The sequence below is a fragment of the Festucalex cinctus genome, chromosome 6, assembly GCF_051991245.1.
Source record: "Festucalex cinctus isolate MCC-2025b chromosome 6, RoL_Fcin_1.0, whole genome shotgun sequence".
Taxonomy (NCBI): domain Eukaryota; kingdom Metazoa; phylum Chordata; class Actinopteri; order Syngnathiformes; family Syngnathidae; genus Festucalex; species Festucalex cinctus.
The window spans coordinates 12,661,047-12,686,995 of record NC_135416.1 but is presented as its reverse complement, the minus strand read 5'-3'; the positions used below and the strand labels follow the sequence as shown (position 1 = coordinate 12,686,995).

Sequence of the window (25,949 nt, the reverse complement as noted above, 5' to 3'; positions counted from 1 at the left end):
TGTACAGTGTGGAGATTCCCATTAGTGTGCCATGAGAGATCATTTGTTTACGACACATTTTGAACCTTTTTATTTTTAACTATACTGTATGCCGGCAACATATATTGGAATGGAATGGGCTGCTATTTATATAGCATTTTTTTTGTTCGTTTTTTTTTTTAGCTTGATAGAAAGATTTTTAATCTAAATAAAAGTACAATTAAAAATTGTGTATTCATCTATTGCCATACATTGCTGTACTACATAGTACAGTACAATACAGTACAGTAATATAAAAAAGTGAGTTCAGATCTTTCTGTATATGTACTTTTTGTAAAATATACGCGGATGTGCAGTCTGCTAGATTTGGGAAAATGTTTGAAGTGTGATGTGGAGCTGTGAACAGCAGGTGGCAGCATGTGTCTTATTTGTCTCAATGTGGACGTCAACCTGAATGTAGAAAATTTCAACACGAGTCGTCTAAAAATGCAAACATTTACAAGGATTATCATTTTTCCAAACACTAATAAACACCAACATATAGATAATCATCAAAAAAAGCTTGTATTTTTTCTTGTGCAATAATTTTAGACTGTACTGCATGACCTAATGTGCTGTAATAGCGTGCCGTACTGTAGCAAAATTAGTGTAATCAAAATATTAGAGACAGTCATGCTGTACAGTTTAGTTCAATATAAATTTTAATCACAACACACACGGAGCATCTTTACATTAAAAAAAATAGAATAAAGATAATCATGTATTATGTTCTCTCTGTCTGCTCATTATCATATGGTTGCCATGGCATTACAATTCGATCCACTATGTTCCAGCATTCACTCATGCATGGCAGAGCAAAGGGAGGGAATAAAACAGGACAGTGCAGAGAAGGAGCAACTTAGACAGACAAGTTGTGACAACTGTCACTGTATACAGAAGACCTCAATGGAGAAAGTGTGCTGATCTGCAGAAAGGAGAAATGCGAATGACAAAGGTAAAAAGCCGGCTATAGAATTTTAAATAGCCCATCATCACTTATGCAGCTTACACTAATCTCCTGTAGCCTTTTCTTCCAGAACGAAAGCTTCTCCTGCGGCATTGGAATTACTCAAAACAAAAAAAAACTGTTTGATATTCATCCATTTCCCTTTTTTAAGAGTCATTTTTGGTCCATTCCGACATTTCTTGACGGCTGTAAAAGCTGATTAATCCAACATTGTTTCGACTAATCCATTTTAATCAGAACTGAGTGGTTTTTGGAATTTAATCCTCATTGTCAAGTCATGTCATCAATACTGCGTGTGTGAAACAGGTCACAAAGAGGTGGACCGCTGACCATTACTTATTGATGGCGCTCCAATCCATGAGGGTATTTCATTGCAACAGTAAGAGCCCAATTATCGTCGGCCGCCTGCGGCCCGAGTCTCACACTCACAAACAACTCAAGGTGGATTATTTGAACCAGGATAATCGGAGTCCTCGGGTTTTGCTCACTTAACAAACAATACTTGTAATCGCTTAGTTGGCTCAATAAAGTTAGTAAGAGTGAAACATAGTCAACAGAAGTGCTTTACACCTTCCACAATGTATCTACCAAGGATGTGAAATTAGAATAGTCAACACACGTCAAGGGTTAATGGAGTACAAGGAGGCACTCGCTTCTGGTCCACCTGGTGAGATATAGCTGAGGACAATTCATTATTTATCTCCAAATATATACTGTATTGTATATCCGCTTTTTATTCATCCACTTCATCCTTCTCATTTTCTCTAGCTCGCCCTCTTCCTGACATCCCTCCGTCAGATCAAGCTCTCCTGCAGGCGGCGGCCATCTTCCAACATCTACGAACGGAGAAACCGCTCAAGCATCAGTTTGTGCATTATGAGAAGAAGACGGACACGCTGTCTCTGCCAGAGAGCGGAGATAAGAACACTGAGCAACAGGCCTTGCAGTTGGCCTTCAGTACCCTCAAATGTACGTCAAATTCGGTAGTTTATCATCTAAGACTCAATTGGTTCTCAAATGGGGGTATATGTAACCATGGGGTATGTGAGTTTTAAAAATACAAGATAAATAAATAAATAAATAAAATAAGTATATATAAATATTTCTTAAAAATATATATAAAAGTTCATAAAATAAATTTTATATCCTCCTGACTACCAGCAATTCAAATTTGTCCTCTGTAGTGGACCTTTTTAAACCTGAATACGATTGAATTAACTCCTTTTGTGCTCTATAGATAATTCAAAGCATTCCAATGATATCAAATGTGTAGAGGTGGGGCTTTGCTACCTTTGGTTGCATCATAAAAGAAAATGGCTTCCGTCAGTGCAAGCACTTTTTAGGGAAGAGGAAAAGTAAGTGTATATCACTTTTTATTGAACAAATTTAGGCTTTAAATTGTTAGCATGTTTTTTATAAGACTCTTAAGAACACATTAAAGTATTGTTTGAATTATTTTAACTGTATTTGAGCCTAGCATTTAAGTTAAAAAAAAATGTCCTCTGTAGTGGACACATCTTACTTCACAAAGATTGGGGAATATCAAAAGAAACATGATTGGACAATATTTTTCTTCCTGGTAGTCAGGAGGATATTGAGTAGACTATTCAATTTCAGTATCCTAAAAAGTCAGTATCTCCCCCATACCAGAATGGTTTGATCCAACTTCTCATATGCCACCGAGAATCACCTGTCAATCAGTTGAAAACTTTATTTAAAATGTAGTTAATCATTTGTTTTTGAGAACAAAGATTTTTTTTGCTATTATCTTAAAAGATTACACTTTATATTGATATAAATTTGTATGTACACAAATTGTTATCTTTATTATTTATTTATATCTTTTTATTTCCAAATAGTTCAAGGGACCAAATAGCCCAATAGAGTTCCAAAGTTTAAATAATCAGATCATGATGGCACATCATTTAATTTATTTTTTTTATTTTTCTTCAATCAGAAATGCTTTGCACTGGTTAGGCGGTATAGCTGAAAATAATATTTCACAGGGGGGTACGTCACTCAAAAAAGATTGAGATTATCTAAGAAAACAAATTTACTGTCATCTTAAATGGGGCAAAAAAGTATTGCGCAAGGTCAATCATTTTCATCATAGGTATACTTCAAAAGTAAGGGAAAGAGTGTGGAGAAAAAAAATCCTGCAAATCACAATTATAGGATATTGAAAGAATTTATTAGAATTTTACACTGGAATGTGGGAGGAAGCCGGAGAACCGAGAAGTGACACCACCACTGTGCTGCCCTCATTTGAACTTCAAGTGGGCAAAAATGACACAGAACAATATTTGAAAACAATTATTTTGAAATCCAGATGACTGTAATTACGTTTTGTATTTTGATATTCAAGCCATTAATACCGCGATATTCCATTAGGAAAAGCCCAAACACTCCCAGTGTATTGTCATATCAAAAGTAGAATGGCAAAAATAACCATGGTTAACAATCATTGACAGATTGTAATATTTATTAAATTAACCAGCCACATCCAATAGCTCACTCGTCAAAATATTGCACTCAGTATATGTTCCTTCATAAAGAGCTTGTTAATTTGCTACCAGACCAAGATTTACTGGAGGAGATGATGATGGACAGCCGCTTCCACACATCGCAGCATATTGTGAGTGTCATCCAATGCGACAAAAATCCTGTCTGAGTCCAAACACAATTTTAACGACACTCTCACTGACCATTAAACCGCCTCGTAAGGTAGCCATGTGTAGTCGTTCTCTGCCATATGCTCGTGCACTATCAGAAAATGGGAGAATGGGGGAAAAGAAGGGTGGACTAAAGAGGCCATTTGTATTCACATCTGTGCATATAGTCAGCCCAGTTATAGTTGCCAAATGATGCATTGGTAACAGAAGCAACTGGGAGTCTGTAAATGACACGATAAAACATGTGTGATGACACACACACAGACAGCGAGAGCGAGTGAGTTGAGTGCAAATGACTGCATTGAGGGGGGTGAGTGAAACACACCTAACAAGCTGACAGGTCATTAGTCTGGTGCCATTAAAATGGCAAACAAGCACACCAGGGAGGTAAACGTTGGGGGGAAACGGTGACTCCTCACAGAACCAAGAAAAGAAAACAGCAGTATTTATTTATTTATTTATTTTTTGGTTTGACGTCAAACATGTATCCAAGTGGATCTATTCTTTTCTATTCTACTCTCACTGTCCACAAAACTACGTAACCTAAATTTACAGTAAATTGCATTGTTGTGGTGTAGAGTGTGGTGTAGGAATCTTTTACTGCCAAAAGAGCCATTTTAGGTAAAATAAATATTAAAAAAAAAAATAAATAAAAATCTGTCTTTAGCCGCAAAACATTTGAACATTGTGATTAACAAAATACTGTAGGTCCAAGAGCTATTTAGAGCTGCACCAGAACACAAAAATATGCAGCAATTCATTTTCCTCTAGCTTTTTGTAATTTTTCACACAATTTTAGAATTTTCAGCCTTTCTGTCAAATTGTGGACTTTTTTTTTCTTCTTTTTTTCGCAATTTTACGGCCATATTGCAGCTTTGTGCTTCTTGTCTTCCTTTTTTTTTTTTTTACTTTTTTTGCTATCAATTTTCTGACATATTTTGCCATTTTGTTGACATTTTATTTTGTTGACTTTTTTTTTTTAAATCAATTTTCTGACTTTTTTTTGTGCAATACCTAAGTCATTTTATGGTAACTTTCTCCCTTCTTTTGTTTCTCGATATTTTTTTTTTTTTGAATGTTTTCTTTTCGTCTTTTTTTTATTCAATTCTCTGTCATTATTTTTATTTTTTTTATTTTTTTTAGCAATTTCATGGACATATTATGGTAATTTTGTGGTTTTACTCTCCTTTTTGGGCATTTTATGGACACTTAGACAATTTTGTCTCTCCCCACTGACAACTTATTATTTTGTATTCGGACATTTTTTTGAATATTTAATTAATCCTTTTTATTTATTCATCAAATCATTTACAGCGTATTCAATTAAATAAATAAATAAGTAACAAAGTGTTTTTTTTTTTAACTATATATATATATATTGATTAGAGATCCACAGGGAGCCACTGGAGAGGGACTAAAGAGCCACATATTGTTCCAGAGCCGCAGGTTGCGGAACCCTCCACCAGACTCTGGGCCCTGTAAATGTTCACATAACCATAACTGAGATATTGTTATGTCTGTGGTGTGTTGATCATATTGAATACACTGCACACTATGATTTGTCATGTGTGGGGTTGTCACGTTTCAAATAAAATAAAATAAAATAAAATAAAATAAAAAAAAGTACGTATGTATTCAACATATTGCGTTCAGAGAATGCAAAGGTGAGAAAATCCAACTAAAACGGAATCTATTTTCAGCCTCATGACCTACTGCCACTCGCAATGGTGATGCTGTGCGACTTCCGTGATCGAAGCTTTATGCCTCGTGAGCGTTCACCAAATGAAGAGGACAAGCCCGAGCAAGAAGTGAGAGATCTTGAAAGCAAGCTACACAAGTATGTATGCAATGAAGCAAGTCAACATCTGACAATCCAAAATGTGACGAAAGTATACGTGCATGTGTGTGCGTGTCAGGTGTAAAACAAAGCTGGCAGCCTCTCTGGCTCGCTGCAGGGTCAAATATGGCCTGCGCAGTGCTTCTCGCATTCTATCTGAACCCGTGAGGAGCAAACAACAGCAAGCGAGACTTCTTCCTGTGTATGCATGGGTCAACACTCTCAGAACCAGGTCCAACTTGACTTCATTGGCAAATGCATGCATTAAGATGAATGATAAATTGTGAGACAATTGTTCTCCCACAATCATGAATCTTAACAGTGTGGAGGAAGTGTGCGAGGAATTGCGACTCAGCGGGATGTCTGAGGTGGACCATGTGGCTGAAGTGGGTGAATCAGCATTCAGCAGAGACCCACTCTGTCTCGACACACTCATCCTACCCCAAAAGCTGCCTGCCTCCACTCAGCTCAGCCACCTCACTGCTATACACACACTTAACATACAGGTAGTATATGAGGCAATATACATTACAAAGCTCTAATAATACTCACTAATGCACCTCTGTTAAACCCTTTTATTTGTTTGACTTATTTATTATTATTATTTTTTACGTTTTAAACGCTTTAAATCCCACTCGTGAGGAGAAAGTCAGCAAAAGTGTGCTTACAATTCTTTAATGTTCTAATAATATCTCCATCAAATCTGCAAGCCAAAACCAGACGACTATTGCAGTACCAAATCTGACCTGTAAGGAGCAGCATGGTGTCATAGGGCATCCACACTACTGGAAATACTGTACAAGGAAGAAGAAAGTATTTGAGGAATAAGAAATGGAAGTAGCTAGGCTATTTTTTATCTTACCTGAGAACTAAAAATTACAGTGTCAAACTCTTCTCCTTTCTCATTTTTTTCTCATTTTCCTCTTGGTGACTCTGGGATGTTTTTTTGTTTTTGTTTTTGTTTTGTTTTTTAACTCATATTTTGCCTCTCCCGCAACATTATTCCTCTCTCCTATAGCGGCCGTCCACTACTTTTACTGTACAAGCAAATTAGGCAATTACATCATTTAGCGACTTCTAGTGACTTTTAGGACAGCCAATAGCTACTTTCCTTACTGGGGCATTGGCAACACTGTTTTAATGTGGTAAATGACTTGGGAGACATGTTCCGAAAACTCATCACAATCACTTGCACTTTGTAAGCAAAAATATTGAAGAGGTTTACAATTTGCGACTGTTGGCCTTTTTTTTTTTTTTCAAGCATCCTACATCAAAGGATAGTCACTCAGGATAATTTTTCTGGCCTTTGATAATAAAATTCCCAAATTGTAGTTTTAAAATGCCAATAATGTTCACTTTTGATTGACTGTTGTTGATGTGTAAAGATCTTTAATTTGAGGTTTGACATGATGGGATTTATTATTAGTAGCGTATTTGAGATTAGGCAAGTGTGAATAAAATAAATGTTTTCCCACCAAAAGAGACACTCAGACATTATGTTTGTACTCACCACACTGTTGTGTGACTCTGCAGGACAGAAGTGTGTGCTTGGCTGCAAGCGCGTTACGCCCGCTCTTGTTCGACAGCACTGACGTCCTGGTGGCGGGCTTCTTCTCAGCCCTGACTGTGGCCCGTGTGGCCACTGTGGCGGCTGCCTTTTCAGGCAGCGTGCTGGTGTGCGGTGGTGATCATACCACATCACAACTTAAGGACATACAGGAGCTATTGCATCAAATGGATGTGAAAAGTGAGAAAAAAATTAGGCAGAATGTGTGCTGTAAATAACTATTAAATAAATACTGATGTGAGGCTCAAAACCTTGCAGACGTGCGCATCCTGCCTGAAGCGTTCTTTGGTCTGGATGAGAGGGACTCTGCCATTGAGCATTTAAAGGTCATCATGGTGTTTCCTCAGTGCTCATCGTCTGCCCTCAGTGATCCTGTGGACACCATCCATCGTGAACATGGAGGTGTGCATGGATTCTTTCCCATTGAGAAGGTCCTGACAGCTTGGAGCAAAGAAATTGCAGGGATATAAGCAACAAAATATTATTTCTTCAACTCATATACCAAAGCTAAATCATGCTAAAATAAGCCAAATTATCAAAAAATAAAATTTGCTGAACTCAGCTAGTAAATGATAAAATGTTAACTCCACTACACTAATTATTAGAGTCTGAATACTCCAACATAAAATGAGCAAATTAAGATAAACCGTGCAAATCTAAGGTAAGGAAAGCTAGTTAGCCATCAAGATTAGACAGCTAGCTAGAATAGCTAGCTAGAATAGATTAGATAGGGATAGGTAGCTAGAATAGATTAGCTAGCTAGATTAACAGACAAAATAGCTCTTAGAGGCAGACAGACAGACAGACAGACAGATATGTCCATGCCCTTATTTGCTTAGTTTTGTTGGCAGACGGGGTGTACCATAGACAAATTAATAAAACAAACAAACAAACAAACAAACAAATGTCACTTTTCTCGACAGACTGGAATCTACTGCAAGACTTGTCTCGTGGTTTAGTATCCCAGAGCAACATAAACAAATTTATGACTCAGCAAGCAAGACTACTGGCCCGCGCCATAACCTGTGAGTGCACACACACAGACAAGAGAGACAGGCGCAGAATAGAAACACTTGCACACCAAATAAACATTTCAATTTGACATAGCATGTGATTATGGGACTTGCACTCACATCAGTTTAGACTGCATATCAAGATGGATGAGATGTGATGACTTCAACAATCAGCCAAGCTTGCATTATACGACTTAAATCCCCTCATGGTTTCTCAAATTATAGCCTGTGGACCATTTGTGGTCCCCAGGAAATAGCAAGTAGTCTGTGAGTAATTTAAGATGAATTAAAGATGCAAATGCTCGCTTACAATTTACTGCCTGCTTACAATGTATGCGCATTTTCTTCTCGCTAAATTTCCATGTACATTTCAAGTGACACATACAATGTAAGGATTTGTTTACATTCACTGAAAACACGAAATAACCCACATGTGCAGACCACATGACACATCTTGTAAATAACTCCACAACATTGTCAGCATTTCATAAATAATTATAGTAATTAGAATAACATTTAATTAACACTCTGTTGCGTTGGCACCCAAGGTAAATCAAAATCACAAAAAACATTTAGTCTTCTAGCAATCTCTCCACCTACTTTCTGGGATGTTTTGTTAGAGCGGGGATTATCATGGGCGTCGCCATCTTGGAAATAGGATTTGGGCTAGTTATGCATTGATGTATCAGGAAAAGTGAGATTATTTGACTGCCCCGAGGCCCCCTACTACGTCAACATTGGAACTAATCCTTGAAGTATCCTTACATTTGCACAACACACCTGAATTGTGATTGACAAGTTTATAATTGTATTTCAAATGGTACAAACTCCATTGAATGAATGGTATAGTTCTATTTCCATTTGTCCTTGTCATCTTTAAGTTCCACAGGTTCAGACTGTGCTCTACTGCACACGCTCAGTGTATGGGAAGGAAAATGAGCAGCTGGTGAATAGAGTGTTAGAAAAAACACACATTACCTCCAAACTGCTGCCATTCAGGTAAACATACAGTCGAGTGGCTCTCTCAGTAAACACTTGCGCAATCGCTAGTTCTTCGTTTCAATCGTCGAAGCCTAAAGGTGTTTTGTTCAGTACTACTTTTGGTACCAGTCTGGTATGAGCGTTACCTGAGACACTGCAGCTAAATCTAAAATGAAAAGAAAAAGTTGCAATTAGTAGAAGAAAGACAATTGAAGTCAAGGCCAAAGGCAAGCGCGCACAGTTTGAATGCAAATATGCCGCCCCTCCTTTCACTGACAAATGTGTATGTGCGACCATCTACAGCGAAGCTCTTCTGCCTTTGGCTTCCTCACATTTCGCTTCAAGCAGCATAATTGTGATTTCACGGCCAGTTGGATTCTGTCACTCACAATGATTTTACCTTCTACATAAAACCATTGGGCACACATTTAAACTGAAAGTGATGGGGCAGTCGCCTTAATAATGGATTTTCTCCCAGGCATAGAAGCAAATGTGCTTGAGATGAGGACAATGTCCTATTTTTCTGTTGTTCACTCGACAAAACTTATTTGCACACTAAAGTGGCATTGACTATATGTCTGCTTTTCATTAATAATTCAAATGTGAAAAGAAGGTCTTCTCTGCTGGACAAAACACTCTCACGAACATGGAAATACATTTACAAACTATACTAAATTATAATATTTGTGCCATGAAATTGTAATTATTACCAGCAGTCTGTTCCCTTCATTTCATAGCATTTGTCTTAGCTTCCAGTATGTTGTGGATGCTAGATGCTTGGTTTGTGTGGGATACATCTATACTGTAGCTGTGTAGCATGTTGTTTCTCTGGTAATGATGACTGTATTTTTACCTTTCACGTGACTTCTGGTCACCGTGTTGCTCCGTCAGGGTGAATGGACCCATTTACCCCGAAGACACTCAGTCAGAAGACACCACAGGCTGCAAATTCTTCAGACTGGAACCCTCTTCGGTCACTAACGGCTGCTTTGTGGCCCGTTTGTCTCGACAGGTATAGTGGAATGTGTGTGTATTTGTTGGTGGGAGTGAGATGCTGTGAAGAGACTTATTTCCCATCTGTCTGCAGGGTGGTTGGATGTCTCTACAGCAAACGTCATCCTGTATCTCTATGATGCAGAATGACAAAGTAAAGACAAAATTTAAACACTGATAAATAAATATGTCAGAGATAGGTTATGACTATTTGTCTATTTCAGAGAGAATTAGAATAAAATTAGTCCCACAGTGGTGAAATTCCAGTTTTACAGCAGTTAAGTAGACAGTAGCAGCACACAGGAATAATATAGAAAAATGTATGTGGCAAATATGCATGAATAATATAAGCAGATGTGAATTACAAACTCTACATGAGTGAATGTGAACAGTAGCAGCAGGAACAGTCGGGAACATGTAGAAAACAAACTACAAATATGGTAGTGGAGATCTGTATGTATATGCTATACATATGTATAATTGCTCTGATGATTGGTTTTGGCAGGTTTTAAAAAGGTAAAAAAACAAAAACATGTCAAACTAACTCACATCCTTCAATTAATCAAAATTAGCATAGTTAGGGTAATTTTGTTAAATCCAATGAAAATATCAAAAGCACCTCGGTGGATTGTGCAGTTTAATAACGTCAAACTTGGGGGAACATCGCTGTCAAACTGAATTATTTGTGCTGACTATATACTAGGGATGTAATGATATCCAAACATCACGATACGATATCGCGATATGAAGGTCACGATACGATAATTATCACGATATTGTGGGGAGCTTGGCGATACCAAAAGAGGTCACAATATTGTAAAAATAAAAAAATAAAAAATAAAAATATTGTGCTTTTGTACATCACAGCAACGCATATAAACAGCCTACAATCTCTATTAAACATTTAATATTGAGGCACTTACTTGCTAATGCATGCACACGCTACTCCACATATTGACTCGGTTCACAAGCATAATACGTTCTGCTTCATCTGACCAATAACATGGATTTTAAACATATAAGGACCAAAACATGCCATGTGAAAATTAAACTGCACTACAAAAACTAGCCACTAGAGGGTGTTAGAACTGCACAAATGGATATCAAATTACCTGATTTTTTTTTTTTATGTGCCGCTTTTAATATCATGACATGACGACGCTGATTTTTTGTGGCAGTTTTAATATCGCAATATCGTGATAATATCGCCATTATCGTTACATCCCTACTAATATGCGACATCCACATGTTTACTGACTGTGTGGGTTAAAAATGCTGACTGGGGCAAAAAAATAATTTTCCTCTGATACCTCTTCGTAGCTCTGATTCATTTATTCTGTCATGTTTGCTTGTATATGTCTCCTCGTTTCTATGCTCCCCCTGTGTGTGTTAAGTTGTACCTTCACATCCAATCCTCAATGCATTTCCAGGCGGATCCAACTAAGGTCGAAACAGTCCAGGAAGTGCTAGCGAAGGCAGCAGCCGAAGGCCTCCTGGACGGACTTTTCCCTGCGAAGCAAAAGAAGTCGAAAAGCAAGAAGAATCCAGTACGCCGTTCCAAGGAAGAAGACAAAGGTGAAGGAGAGGTCAAGGGTGACGAGGAAGGAAGACACAAGAAAAAAAGACGCAAACGAAAGATCAAACCAACACACAGCAAGGTAGTCTCCAAGCAACATTCAACAGGCCACAACATGAGGAAGAAAAAAGTAACAACACATACGCATCGCAAGAAGCGGATAGTCAAGAGCAAAGCAAGAAAGATCCCTCGTCTGACACTCGCGCTGATATCCTCCAGCAAACCTTTCACCCACGCAGCCACCGAGCATGAGTCACCGACCATCTCAGCGAAAAAATACCCCACTTCTGCCAGACCAATGGGACAAAACACACAGACCAAGAAGGCAACCAAAACACCAGCGAGTGAAGCAGGAGGTCCAATGACGAGCTACATGGAGGAGATGGTCTCCAGAGTGGATATAAAGTCAGATTTGGTCTGCAGCTCCCTGAACAGCGAGAGCGAGACGTGCATCAAGAAGACTTCAGCCTCCACATCCCAGCATACTTCATCATCACACTCTTGAAGTTGATCGCCGTTATCGTGTAGCAAGAGAGTTGGTGCTGAGATGGTTCAGTGAGGACCATGACGATGGGATACCGTGGACCAAGTCCCAGTCAGATTGGACTTTTAAGGAGTCAAACCAATACTGAATGAGAAGGAAATTTTGTCTGAGAAGATTCACTTGTCGTGTTTTGGGGAGAACTGATGTGCTTGTTCCTTAAGATTTGTGGTCGTCAGGGGGCATCGGTTAGAAATGCACGGAGATGATTCAGTTTCTCTTTTATTTGAGTTAGACTGTGAGTGTGTGGCTACATGTGTATGTGTATGGTTCGGTAACACAAATAAAATAAAGACATATCAGTATACAATAATTTTGTAAGGTAAACAAACAAAAACACCTCAGTCGAGAGTAGCTTGTAAAAATATAAACAAACTTAAGACTGGGCCATCAGCACGCTAGCGATTAGCATACGGAAACAATAGTAACAATAGTGGCTACAGCGACTGTCAATCACACGGCAAAGTCAAGACGGCCCTGTCCTTCGTCACGTCGACTACTCCTGTAATTTAACTCTATTTAGTGCATTAAAAAATATTGATTTATCTGTGGAGAGTGTGGAGCTATATAAACTGAAAAAGTGTTAAAATCAAATCTGTGGGAGTCAATTAAAAACTGGACTTTTAAACCATTCATCATTTAAAATGTCAAGAAATTAAATTTTCTGACTATTTCTACATTTATTGCTTGATATAATGGGCATTTAAATATTTTACAATGGGTGTGCTACTGTGTGCTACATCCTAGTTAGCCTTTTCCTTCAATTGGTGATCTAAGATAGTGCTAACGCAAAATGCCTTTGACGGGCCAGCAAATAGCATGGGTGTCGTGATTTTGTAACTCTTTAAGCAATGGAAATGCAAACGTCACATATAGACAGACAATATAACAGGGTGTTATTACAACACCCAAGAGCATCTATTCTTTATCCTCTGCAAAAAATTACCATTATTACTGCAGCTTACTAGTGTTGAGTTGTGAAACTCTTTGTGTACATCGGCATTATACTGCCACCTCGGTGGCCGCAAGTTACAAGTGTGGTCAGACAAATAAACTTTTAACACTCCGTTTTATTTACAGCTTCACCCTCCCCCCTAAAACAAATCAATAAATAAAACTGAAGTTTCATTTTCTGATAAGAGAAGAATTTAGTGTCGTCTTAAATAAAAACTGCTAGTCAAAAGCAGTGTGTGCACAAGTTGCAGATGTGATGCAGACAGACGAGTCCGTTTTAAGATGTTTATTCTCACAATTGGTTACATTGATAACGTGTACAAATCAGTGAGCAGCAAACAGGAGCCTACACATCCATTGGCAGGAAATGGAGTGCGTGTTGTTATTGTTGTTTATGAGACACTGGGAGCCCTCTGCAGCCTCTTTCTCCTCCTCAGCAGAGGATTCTCAGCTCTTGGTGTATACTTGCACTTTTGTTTTTGTTATTTTTTTGTCTGCAAAGCGGAGCCTTTTGTAGCGTTGTGAGCACTGAAACAAATAAACCGAGACTTCACCAGCCTCCATGAATAAAATCAGTATATACCTTTATAAAATAGAATAAATAAAATAAAAATATTTCTGTTCAGTACATACAGTCTTCCTCTCCGTCGTCCTCGGGCATGCAAGGCATTGTAAAGACTCTTGCCATGAAAAGAATGCATAGATAATCGCTTATCAGGCGTCAACTTAATTGACAACTGTGTGTGGGGGGGGGGGGGGGGAGTCATTATTTGCTTTCCTCGTTTTCTTATCTACAAGTTATATGTTACACTTTGGCCATTTGGTGAGTTCATAAAAAAAAGGCATTTCAATAAAATAGAAAAGTAAAGACATTCAAAATGAAAGGAATAGCTTATGACAACAATAAATGGCAAATGTTACCTTACATGGAGACTATTTACATACATTTGTCAACCCGTTCACATTTCAATCAGACAAAAAAGGTGGCGAGAAGGGCTCGTTACTGTTGCCAGGCAATTTTCCTGTCAATGGTAAAAATGTGCTCATTTCTCATATAGTGTGTTGCTTTATGATATTTTGTGGGTATAAATACAGAGTTGAATATAAAAAAAAGGGGAAATTAAGCTTAAAAAAAAAAAAGTGAGATTCTTGTGAAAAATAATTAACATTATGAGTGTATAGCACAGGTGAAAACACAAAGACACCAAGTATGGAAGTATGCATTTAAAAAAAAAAAAAAGTTTTCAAGCACGCAGAAGCCTGGAGACGCATCAACAGCAGTCATAGAGAACTTCAAATTAGGTGGAGGCAATATCCACATGTACACGGGTATTTAAAAAGAAAAAAAAAATGTCTATGGCAGATCTACATTTTAAATCATAACAGTTTGCTTGCATTGGGCCGGAACCTCCTATGTGGGCATGATAGTAGATTTTGACGGTATGATAACGGTCGTCTAAATACCGCGGAATTACAGCAATTAAAATTACAGCTCTAAAATGTTTTTTTTTTTGTTTATTTGTTTTGGGTTAAATATTCATATCTATTTATATATATTATATATTTATATATCAATACTATTTTTAAACAAAATATACAATATTAAGCACAGAAGAAAGGTGTATCATGTTAAATTTAAATAAATAAATGTGAACAATCTTCTGTTTTAATTTTTCTTAGTAAATCACAGTGTCCCATCACTGGTAAGCTACTTTTCGAACAGATCCCGTGGGCTACTCATGTTGTCCTTCGGGCTAACTAGCACCTGCTGACACTTCCTGCCCCCTCCAATCCCCAAGCAAAAAGGTATCTGTGTTTGTAGTATCTAATCTTGCTCCCTCTCTCCTCCTTGCTGATAAGAAAAACATATTTAATTGGAGACTCATTTAAGTCAAAGAGGCGGCTCATTTACTCAACTCTGCAAGCAGCCAATCATATTGTGCCCTGCTTAGACGTCCCCTCAAAAAAGAAGGGCTCATTACCTTGGCTTTGTAGCCCACCTGTTGTTTAAGGGTCAATGTGACACATTTTAATGTTTAATAATCAAAATATATCACCTCACGTAATGGTTTTATTATTATAAAAAAAAAAATAAAAAAAAAAGAAAATTACAAAACGAAGGCCAGTATGTTACTTTTACAAATCAATGACCAATTTAAAGTGTCGGAAAAGGTTTGCGCACTTTGACAATGCCGATTTTGGGTGTTTCCTGTGTAGGCTACAAGGATTCGGCCCGACGCAAGCAAATTGCAGGCTGTCAAGTGCATGCAAATGACCAGGTGGTGCTATAATTCATAACTATGAGGCCATTTTAGCCAGGCACATAGTCAATAACAAATGTGAACTGATGACATGATGAACGTATTCTCATTAGGGCTGCATACAAAGGCCACAATGCCGACTTGATAAAATGTCATTTGCTTGTGGCCAAAATGCATAGAAAATACATGAAAAAAAATACCCATATTCATGCAGACATGGCATTTGTCAACACACCCAAAGAAATTTTTGTTTTCCTTCTCTGTGAATAGAAATGATGGCAACACGTATTTAAGCACATTTCCAGGGTCCTGATGCTGAGCAATACATCCTCCAGCATGTGGATCACAGAGCAGCAGCATGCCCACATCTGCGGGGTGTGAAAGCAGCAGCAGTCTCTATCGTTTGCCTGGGGCAGCTAAACGTCACCCCACTCAGTCTGGTGCGCCCTCCACCATTATGGCTATCATCTGTCAGCATCCGAGTGGTGACAAAATGGCGAGTACGTGAGGGGATGCTTCGGGTGAACAGTCACCGCTCGTTGTTTGTTTTTGTTTTCTTTGTTTGTTTTGACCATCCGGGCCAACATCTGTCTTTTGTCACTCCTTCAAAAAAAAAGCAGCAGTGATGTACTGATATTGCCTCTAGTTCAGGAAAGGACGTTTCATGCGGGATCATGTGAGCGAGTCACGTTCTTATTTACTCACGTCCTCATTCTTGAAGTCTTTGTACACTTCCTTTTCCAGCACATTTTAGTCTTCTGCGTGTTAATTAAGAGTGAGAGCAAAGGGAGAGACCGTAGACATATACAGAGACACCACAGTGAGCGGGCTAGCCCATTGCTACGTCTTAGCTTCCGCCATATTGGATGTGGCAGATATTTAGGGAAGAGATGTAACTTTTCATCTGGTGTATTTATGTTTAGGATATACAGTTCTTTATACATCTGTGTGTTTTTGTGAGTGAGTGCTTACAGCAGGGGTGTCGAACATATGGCCCGCGGGCCAGCCTGTGGCCAGAATACAAGCTACAGGTTTTCACCAGAATTAACTGTTGTTGTTAATTCTGCCAATGTAGGGCACACTGATGTCTACTAAATGACTTTGTTAAACGTGGCTGGTACTCAGCATTTGAAGCAAAAATGTTGAACCAATTTTTGTAAAGAAAATTCATTACTCTGCAATAAGATAATAATTGGTAATATTTTCATTTGTTCTAATTATTTGCACCCAAAAAACAGGAAATATTTAGATTTTGTTACTGATTACTTTTAGACCACTGGCATAGTGGTCTTACCCACTTGAGATCAACTTTGAGTGAAGTGTCCCCTGAATTAAAATGAGTTTGACACCCCTGGTTGACACCCCCACTATATGCAACACATTCACTGTGATGATATTGGAATATTAATATTAAATATGAATATAAAATAACCAAGAACCTGATATGTAGATGTGTCATGTGGATTTTCTGAATAAGTGCACTAACATTTACATTTACCACATTTTGACTAATCAAGTGAACTACGGACAGGATAAACATAAAAGTCTTTCCTTCTATAACGACTTTCTCAGCCCTTTTACGGTATGCTTATGGAAGCCTGCATAGTATGAAAAAGTTAGTCACGCAACTATACGAGCCACTTTTTCCGCATCTAATTGGGCGGCGATGTACGATGGAGTGCTCAAGGTGGTGTCTATGTAGAACTGATGTCTACTGGGAGGCGCCACTAAACGCTGACAAGGTGTGCGTAAACAGGCTTTGGCCAAGTGTGCGAGGTCATGCTGCAGCACGTGCAATAACGACAACTAATTGACGGCGTGCTGTCTTTGTTGCCCCGCCCTGAGGGGGACACGAGACGCTACTATGTACACTGTTCTCAATTAGTCGAAAACACGCACGCTGATGCTCAAGAGCTTGATTGAGTCTTGTGGTTTGCTTTTGGCAGGAGGGAAAAAAAAACATGGCCAAACTCTGGAGGGTCTGTTACCATGGTTACAGGAGTCGATGGTACTTTCTGCAGTGGTGCGAGTAGTTACCATGGCGACTGGGTGCGGGTACGGCCGGGGGACGTCGGTAGCGCTTGGCGGTTTCCCGGTCACTGCGGCAACTCTGTGACGGGTCGCTTCTGTTTGAGGGTGTCGATGAGGGAGAGGACGCCTCGCTTGACGCTAGTCGAGACCCGGCGGGACACGGAGTCGCCCGGCGGTGACGAGCCGCAGGCTTTCTGGGACAGCGGCCGCGCCACCAAGCACTTCTGGTACCGCAGCTGAGAGGAAGAGGAGGGGGAGGGGTCAACAAATGACAGCAAAGTGCAGCCCTATGCCTGTTAAAGGGTAAAATGATCAATAATACTGACTGATGACTCATGTCATTGTCAATTAGTTGACCTATGTGTGTGTATGCAAGCAAGTAATGCATTACCACCTTAAAACCACAGAAAAACGTAGGGACAATATCTTTAAAAATACTTTTAGAAATGTCAAGACAGGGAAAAAGGTTTTAGTCCATCTTCAGTTTTTTTTTTCCTGGCCTCTTTTCCTTCCTGACCTCCTTTTGTGCTTCTCTCAGAGCTGCTTTTTACTCTTGTATCCTTACTTTTACTGACTACCTTTCCTGATTGCTACTTTCTCCTTCCCTTTGAACTTTTTTGTCCTTCTCTCCTTCTGCTTTTATCTTTTCTTTCTGCCTTACGTCCCCTTCCCCTCCAACCCACTTTTTCTGACCATCTTTTCCTTCCTGCCTTCCTCCAGACCCACATTTCATTCACGAGTCCTTAAATTCTTCTTTCTTTCACCCTAAGCCTCTTTTTCTGCCTTCCTTCCTTATTCCCTCCTTCTTTTCAGATCTCTACTTCTGCCTTCCTTCCCCTCCAATCTGCTGTCAGGCTGGCTACCTTTCTTCCCTCCCTCTGACTCACTTTTTTATTCATACATTATTACATCTCCCCTTCCTTCACTTAAACCTACTTTTCTGCCTTCCTTCCTTCCTTCACTCAGAACCATTTTTCTTTGTATTCTTTCCAATTCACGCAACTTTATTTATCCAACAACAATTTGTGTAGCTTCCAGGTTTGCATACATACTTGCAGTTCCATGATAAGTGAATGAATAGAATATATCAAGAAACACATTGAAGCACGGACCAGAAAGGGATATCTGGGCCAAAAGAGCTTACAATTTGTAGAACAAGAACATTTGTAGAACATTCATGATTACTGTTCTGTTTCTTTGACATATACTCTTACTTCAGATCCCAAACAACAGGTAAAGTCTTCATTTTCATTGCTTAAAACTACTTTTATGTCTTAATATGTCATATGCCATAATATGTCAAATGTCTTGTGATATACCTACATAACATACATGAAAGAAGGAAGATTTTAAAGGTCTCTGTTAACAATCTGCCACTGGTTTCTGTTCAAAATATGCTTGTCTTTTGGATTTAAAACTTAAATTTACAAATCAACAAAGCTAATATCTGCCACGTATTTCAAGGGTGGCTGCTTGTATCCGTGCCTTGCATGTAAAGTCATTTCTCTCTCCTGACTTGAGTGCACACATAATAGCCTGCATGCAGTTCTTCCATTAGCTTTTAATAAATTGAATGTAGTAAAACTCTACAAGGCAGATAGCTTTATATCTTCCTAATTTCAGCATAAGCCACTTTCAGGCTGCCTTTACGGAAAATTGGTGCATGAGAGGCATAACGCCCTTTCAGACAGAACTCACAGAAATGAGACTTCTTCTGCACGACCTCCATCAACTCACCATGCAAGCAGCCTGGACAGCCTCAGACACACTGCCGGCGTTGGGCTCGCACCAGAACACGTGACAGTCGTAGCGATGGCCGCCAGCGTCCATGATGAAGGCGAACGTACGCACGTCGTGTCCCACGCCCATGAACGACAGGAAACGTACGCGGCACTCCACCAGCACTTCCTCTTCCTCCTGTGTCAAGATTCACGTAAAACAAAGTGTGGCCTCTTAATAAATCGGACCACTGGAGCAGATGAGCTTTGGGTGTTACAGCTTAAATCCATAATCCATGTTATTTTATTTTCCGACAATTCAATGTCAGACGAGTGACTGACCTTGTCTTTGCTGATGGTGACGGTGGCATCGGCCACGTTGAGGGCCACTGGAGTCCAGTCGTCTTTGCTGGAAGAACTTACTAAACTGCCTATTGCGCCATTCAGTATGTCCATGCCTGCAATGAGAAGGATTAAACAGTCACAGTTTTAGTTAAAACATTTTTTAATACTGCTGCAAGTCTGAATTTAGAATTATGGCCCTGCAGTTTAAGTAGCACGTTTGGCAGCAATCTGCTTGGCAGCGCTGAGGTGTATTGGAAGTGTTGCAGCGTAACTAAGAACAACAAGAAGAGGCAGAGAAGGTCCCCAACTAAGCTCTAAATTATTGTTTCCAGACAGAATACTTAGTAGTAGAGTAATATTGTATGGCCGCTGCTGCTTTAGCGGAGTAGGAGAAAAAAAAATAACAGTAGAAGAGTGTCTTTCAACTGAAGTCATAACAAGCTCAAGAGAAACAAATTCAGGTTGCATTTTGTTTCCCAACTAATGTAAAATAAACACGTAATCGAGGATCAGATAAGTACGGAAGAGGATTAGGGCCTGTGAAGTGAGGGGAAAAAAAAAAAAAGGTTTGACAGGATTCTCACTTTATTCTCAGAATTCCAACGTTGAAATGAGAATTCCGACTATAATTATGACTTTAAAGTCAGAATTCTGACATTATTCTCAGAATTCTCACTTTAATCACCGAATTTTGACTTCAAAGTGAGAATTGTCACAATTCTTATTTTAAAGGAGGATAATTCTGATTTTATTCTTAGAATTCTCACTTTAAAGTCCTGAATTCTGAGAATAAAGGAATCCTGCCAACCTGCTTTTTTCTCTTCACTGGCCTTAATCCTCTTCGGTAGGTAACGGCTCATTTTCTGTTTTTCAATTTCCAGTTATAAATGAGAAATGGCTCATTCCCGTTCAATGGAGACAGCAATACTGCCTCCGTGTGGATGGAGGCGGAATGGACCTTAGACGCGTGAATATTTGTGGATTTGTGTGTGTGAGAATATCTCAAAATAGCATTATGTTTGTCTCAAAAATAAATGTGCGTGTGCGATGATCCACAAATGTCCATTCCAAAACTAGCAAGAAAATCTCGTAGGCGATTTATTTTTGGATCTGAAAAACGTGAAAATCACGGATATTTTTGTGGATCTGAAAAACACGTAAAAATCCCACATTTATTTGTGTGAATAATTTTGAGAGAAATCTCTCCCCATATACTAGTTTCCCCATTTAACCTCAGTGTCTCTGTAATATTGTTGCCGATTCATTTTCTAACCCATTGCGGAAACGCTGTCATTTAAACAAGGAATACATCTATTATCAAATGCAAAGCAACTCAAAATATGTCTCTTTCGCCAAATGTTATCTCAACAAAATGTTTGTGTAGTCTCTTTATGATAACAGATTTTCAGCTCTTGTGAGAAACACCTACCTATAGGTCTGGCAACGGGCATCATTCCGAGGTAGAGCACCTGAAACTTTTGAACCAACTCTGTCTTTGGTGTTGGGAATTCTGCCAAAATAATTAAATGGTATTTAAACGGTTGGTTTGGTTTGAATGTTAATAACAGTAAATGGTTGGGTGTTGGGTGACAATGTTGACCATGAACCAACCTTGTAAAGGGAGATCTAGTCCAGCCTGAATCCGGTCCTGGAGAGAACCTCCTGCCATTGCTTTGGCATTCTTTCGCTCCGTCATAATCTGGATGTGTGTGAGGAATGAGGAGAGGGAAGAAAGGGTGAGTGGGTGATGCAGTACTTTTTTTTTAAAGTCACTTTATTATATCTAATGTTCTATGCTGGTGAATTAAAAACCTTTGATGGAAAATGTATGAAAGCGCAAATGACGTTTGAATTTGATCTAGATAGAAAAATTGCACCCACAAAAACTCTAATCCACCCTTATGCTTGTAGTTTAAGATCAATGAAAACATATTTAACATTTATTGGTTTATGGCTTCCTCGCACATTCCCAAAATGTGTATGTTTGGTTAACTAAAGACCGCAAACTGTCCATAAGTGTGAATACGAATGGCTACTTGTATGACTTGCGACCAGTCCTGGGTGTACCAGGCCTCTCGTCCAAAGTCAGCTTCGGTTAGGCTTTAGCTCACACATGACAAAATGGATGGTTTGTTTTATTCCATTAAAAAAAATACATATTCGTATCCCTGATTGTGTTGGATCGTTTTGAGGAAATGTAATGTTTGCTCCATTCATAAGGATTCTGATAACTAGCATAATATAGAACATGGTAAATTACAACATTTTGAACAGGATATGCTAGGATTGAGAGAGGGTATGAATCATTGATCGATAACGAAAATGGCTTCTTTTCTCATCCTAGTATAATGTGTTATTTCCAACTTAAAAAAAAAAAAAAAAGCATTCACCAAATAAAAACGCACATTATCTTAAAATCTGGCCAACTTATAATGATTGCATTGCTTAAATGCCAGTGCCATGTCTTACCCGGGAGCAGATCTCATGGAGGCTGGTGGCAATGGCTTTGGCCGGCGTGTCACAGCGGAACACATGACATTTTAGGATCCTTGTATTTTTATCCCGTGCCACATATGCAAAATCTCTGTCAAGCAAAGAAAAATACTACATTTATTATGTGGAAGCAGTCAAACAAGAAACATAACTGGAACATGCAGGATAGAAAAAGTTAATATGGATTCCTTCCTTTCCTCAGTTTCAACAGCTTCCACTCATCTACTAAGACCTTCAAGAAGATTTATAAAGATTATAGATGTCAATAGATCTGGGTCATAATTTATGTTTTAGATTCATGCTTCTCGAACTTTTTACCATCTCAAAAAATACCCCAAGTACCAACGTCATGACCAACAAATACAAGTAGGCCTAACGTGTTCATCAGTACCAAGGTTGTATTGCTAAACTGTATTTATTATTTATTTATTTTTATTATTGTAAGCCACTATAAAATTATGCACAGTTTGAATCTTAACATTGTTGCTTACATATAGAAAAATTAAAACTACCTAAATAATGATTCAATGTACTTCTTATAAAAGATAAAAATTGTGCCAAAGTATTTGTTAGTAAAAAAAATAAAATAAAATAAACCAAATAAATTAATAAAACATTTTAGATGAGCTTGACCTTTATTGGTCTGAAAATCGCAAAATCTGACACACACTCATACACACTAGGCAGGTCGACAGACCCTAAAGATCGATAGCACAGCGTGACGTGAGAGCAAGGTGAATAGAGAGACAGCAGGTGGCAGCACTGTAAATAAGATATACATGAATCATAAAGTAACAGGAAGAATGGAAGAAAGAATTGGACCACCGCTGAGAAGAAATACACAAGCAAAGCATGAAACACACAAACATGCCAACACACCCCTGCAAGAAAGGTACTTTGCAATAACGTCTTTTTCAATTTATTTTTCAATGTTTGATGAAAGAGGAAACACGGGTCTGCCTGTTAACAGGCATAAAGAGTTTGTCTCCTCTGGGATGATCTTCTCATTTCCTACATGTCTACAATGTGTTCATTTTATACACAGTCAGTTTGAAGAGGGCGGAAAGAAGGCGATGCAGAGGAAATGAAACAATAAGAAATGTCGAAGATGATATTGAGACGCAAAAGGAGAGGAATGTGATTACCTCTCTCTGAATCCACGGAAGCAAAGAGGGAAAGCGAAAAGGTTAGTAGAAGACAGTTTAAATACAGTAAATATGTTGCCTTCAGATGATGAAGGCCCAAAACGTAGTGTAGGATCAAACGTTATCTGACCAAAAAAAAACATCTGTAGTGGAAGATCAAACATTATCTGACCAAAAAAATAAATAATAAAAAGCATATTTTTGAAAGAGACTTTGTATACAGGTTGCCCATGTTTTAATAAAAGCTCTCAAGTCATTCTTCCAACAGAAATGTAAATTATCGTAGATGTCACGGTAATTATTAAACTTCAAACAACTGTTACTTTAATGCTCACAGGGCATAAAATAATACTAACAGGCATATATATCCTCTCTGCTCTGTGGAAACGAGTATTGATAGATCACCATATGGTGTAGAATAGATAAATGCGCTCTATAAGTGCACTCCATTTCTAGTGATGGGAAAATGATGCTTCATGAATCACTTGAAGTGTTTTTTTTTTTTTACTACTCTTTATGGTGCTCTTGGTTTAATGATAAAGGATAGTGCAATTGAATGGAAATTGATTACATTTCTATTGTAACTGTAAGTCAAGAGTGCCACCGAGAGTGCTTCATGAAGCTTCATTTTCCCATCACTACTAGAAACTTACCATAAAAGACTAACTCATTCACTGCCAGCCCAGTAAAAATGGATCTCTGACGTGTATAGCCTTCAATGGCACTGAATGAGTTAAAAGAAGTTGTGAACAAAAGAAGTGTGTACATGTGTGTTGTGGTATCTAATTTCCAATACAATCTCATCAACTCATGCCAATGGTCTCAAAAACATTGATGTGGTTCAGTCATTTCTATTGCGATAATGAGTTTAGCGGCCCATGGGAGGTGTGGCAGCTGCTCCGGAGGATGCATATATAACACAAATCAATTGCATTTTCTATCTTTACACAATTATTCTCACACAAGTTCATGTAAAAGAGGAATAAAATGATTTGCATGCTGAAAAACTATCTCAGTATCTGGTCTGATCATTTAGACCCCCTAAATACGACAATGACAAAAAAAAAAAACTAAAAAAATACTCACAGTGATTTTGTTCCTCTGTTTTGGAAAGGAATCTTTGAGACGCTCTGCATATGAGTGCACACTCCCCAACCTGCATGCTGCAGCCCCAGTGAGTAGTAAGCAGACCTCCCCCCTCTACCAGCCTCATCCCCCTTCTCTTCCCCTCCTTCTTCAGCCAACCCCCTCCAGTATCATTCTCTTCCGAGCCGCCTTCTCCTCCTCCCTCATGCAGCTGACCGAGATGTTATTGGCTCTCCAAATAAGAATGCCACAAATAAAGGTTAAATACTTGAGGAGCACAAGGTCGATTTGTCTCACATGGGGGATATCTCCTTTAAACAGTGTGTATGTGTGTGCATTCTAACTCTGCAGTCTTGTGTCTGAATGTCGTGGCAATGTTGCCATGACAACATCAAAACTCATAAGGGCCTTTTTTACTCTAACTGCAAAGCACACCTTAATTAGTTTTAAATAGGGGGAAATAGACTGACAAAATTTGTGAATGAAATCTTTAAAGCTATTGAGCAATCGTTTTTCCTGTGTGAGAGAGCCAACAGTCTCCAAAAATGAAGGAGATCAATTTCAGATTCAGAGATTCAAATTAAGTTATTCTGTAGGGGTGTGAAAAATTGATTCATTGATTTTGTCAGTTGTGTATAACTAATTGGTGATTAAGATCTTAAAGGGGACATATTTCATTATGAAAAACTGACTTTTTAATTATTTGTAAACAAATACTCATGTTTGTGTGAACTTTACAATTAAATAACTACGTCAACCATTTCTTTGCTGTTTATTTCCCAAAACTATGTGCAAGCAGACATTCTCCATTTGAACTCCGTAATTTACATTCAAATTTGCATTAAACTGCACCCACACTGAGTTTCTCCAACAGTGACTTGACAGCCAGGCTCGACTAAGATACATATAGTCTTCCTACTGCTACTGTACTACAGAAGCACAATTATATCAAAAGCCAAAATGTGTGTAGAGCTGCTGTGTTTAGGGTTGCATCAATTCATCAAAACACGCAATAAGAACATTCATACTCGTGTATTTGCAGATGGCTGCAAATCTGGGCCGAGTCACTCAAAACACAGGCTGACTAAAATAGGTTAGCCAGTTAACAGCAAGACAACTCTACACTCTCATTTACTGATGCCCACAACACTCACCAGGCCAGGATCTGCCTTTTAAGGCAGTCAAATAAAGCTGAAGTATGTACAATTATATACCGTCATGCGGCTTTATTTTCTCATATATGTTGCAAGCACAATCTGGGTACAAGGCTATACATTCAGTACTATGGTAGCCATTGTTGTGGTCTAACCATAATGAGCCAATCAAACCATTTGTTTACCACAACAGATTTGAGGGATTTAAGACGCAGCATGGTTTGTTCCAAAGTTCGGGAAAGTCTCAGAAAAAGAGTTTTTAAAAATGAATGGATGGACCTACACTTTTCTATTGTACAGTATTTGTAAAACCATAAGTATAAGTTTTGATAAGGAAAAGGTAATGTGCCATTTTGATACAATTTGTGTGTCCAACTATATAAATCCAAATCGTTTGGGGTCTGGACCTTCGCCCTGAGAAATCCCTTGCAATCTAATCCATCATTAATTTAATTGAAGATGCCTGTTTTATACAAGGCCGCCCTATCTTTACTTTGTCACATTTTTTATACCATAATTGAATATAATTTTGGTTTGACATAAATGTACAGTACTGATCACTTGACTGAAACACTGCATTGCTATTCAGTCTTCTTC

At 38.5% G+C, this 25,949-nt stretch overlaps 3 protein-coding genes across 7 annotated transcripts in view; 1 reads left to right on the top strand and 2 right to left on the bottom strand.

The window, feature by feature from the left end:
- The window catches only part of rbm47 (RNA binding motif protein 47), a 44,486-nt gene extending 35,654 nt beyond the window's left edge, over positions 1-8,832 (bottom strand). Inside the window, exons 1-2 of the mRNA XM_077524620.1 lie at positions 7,313-8,832; positions 7,005-7,216 (exon numbers count right to left, since the gene is read on the bottom strand). The gene's annotated coding sequence lies outside the window, so the exon portion shown is untranslated. The remainder of the gene's footprint in view (positions 1-7,004; positions 7,217-7,312) is intronic.
- Positions 934-13,766, top strand: LOC144020805 (putative methyltransferase NSUN7). Its single transcript, XM_077524616.1, has 13 exons — positions 934-973; positions 1,292-1,652; positions 1,754-1,954; positions 3,562-3,620; positions 5,358-5,494; positions 5,574-5,726; positions 5,817-6,000; positions 7,028-7,241; positions 7,320-7,463; positions 7,985-8,086; positions 8,956-9,073; positions 9,947-10,067; positions 11,479-13,766. The coding sequence occupies exons 2-13, from the start codon at positions 1,616-1,618 to the stop codon at positions 12,127-12,129; spliced, it is 2,121 nt and encodes a 706-aa protein (XP_077380742.1). The 5' UTR covers positions 934-973; positions 1,292-1,615; the 3' UTR covers positions 12,130-13,766.
- apbb2b (amyloid beta (A4) precursor protein-binding, family B, member 2b) overlaps positions 13,391-25,949 on the bottom strand; it is a 59,050-nt gene continuing 46,491 nt past the window's right edge. For 4 of the 5 annotated variants that reach the window (XM_077524611.1, XM_077524613.1, XM_077524612.1 and 1 more), the window contains 6 exons: positions 21,944-22,058; positions 21,086-21,173; positions 20,904-20,984; positions 19,472-19,587; positions 19,149-19,328; positions 13,391-17,647 (listed from right to left, as the gene is read on the bottom strand). In XM_077524611.1, the coding sequence (XP_077380737.1) occupies positions 17,477-17,647; positions 19,149-19,328; positions 19,472-19,587; positions 20,904-20,984; positions 21,086-21,173; positions 21,944-22,058 (751 nt within the window). In that variant the 3' untranslated portion in view covers positions 13,391-17,476. Of the gene's footprint in view, positions 17,648-19,148; positions 19,329-19,471; positions 19,588-20,903; positions 20,985-21,085; positions 21,174-21,943; positions 22,059-23,112; positions 24,305-25,949 lie in introns of those variants that run through there. The other variant, XM_077524615.1, reaches the window with a different exon arrangement.

What these genes read in the sequence shown, in the direction of transcription:
- LOC144020805 (XM_077524616.1), top strand. Translation starts at nt 1,616, where the DNA reads ATGGAGTACAAGGAGGCACTCGCTTCTGGTCCACCTG. An exon ending in GGCCTTCAGTACCCTCAAAT is followed by an intron (nt 1,955 to 3,561) that starts GTACGTCAAATT and finishes ATTTGCTACCAG; the next exon opens with ACCAAGATTTACTGGAGGAG. An exon ending in GTCAACACTCTCAGAACCAG is followed by an intron (nt 5,727 to 5,816) that starts GTCCAACTTGAC and finishes GAATCTTAACAG; the next exon opens with TGTGGAGGAAGTGTGCGAGG.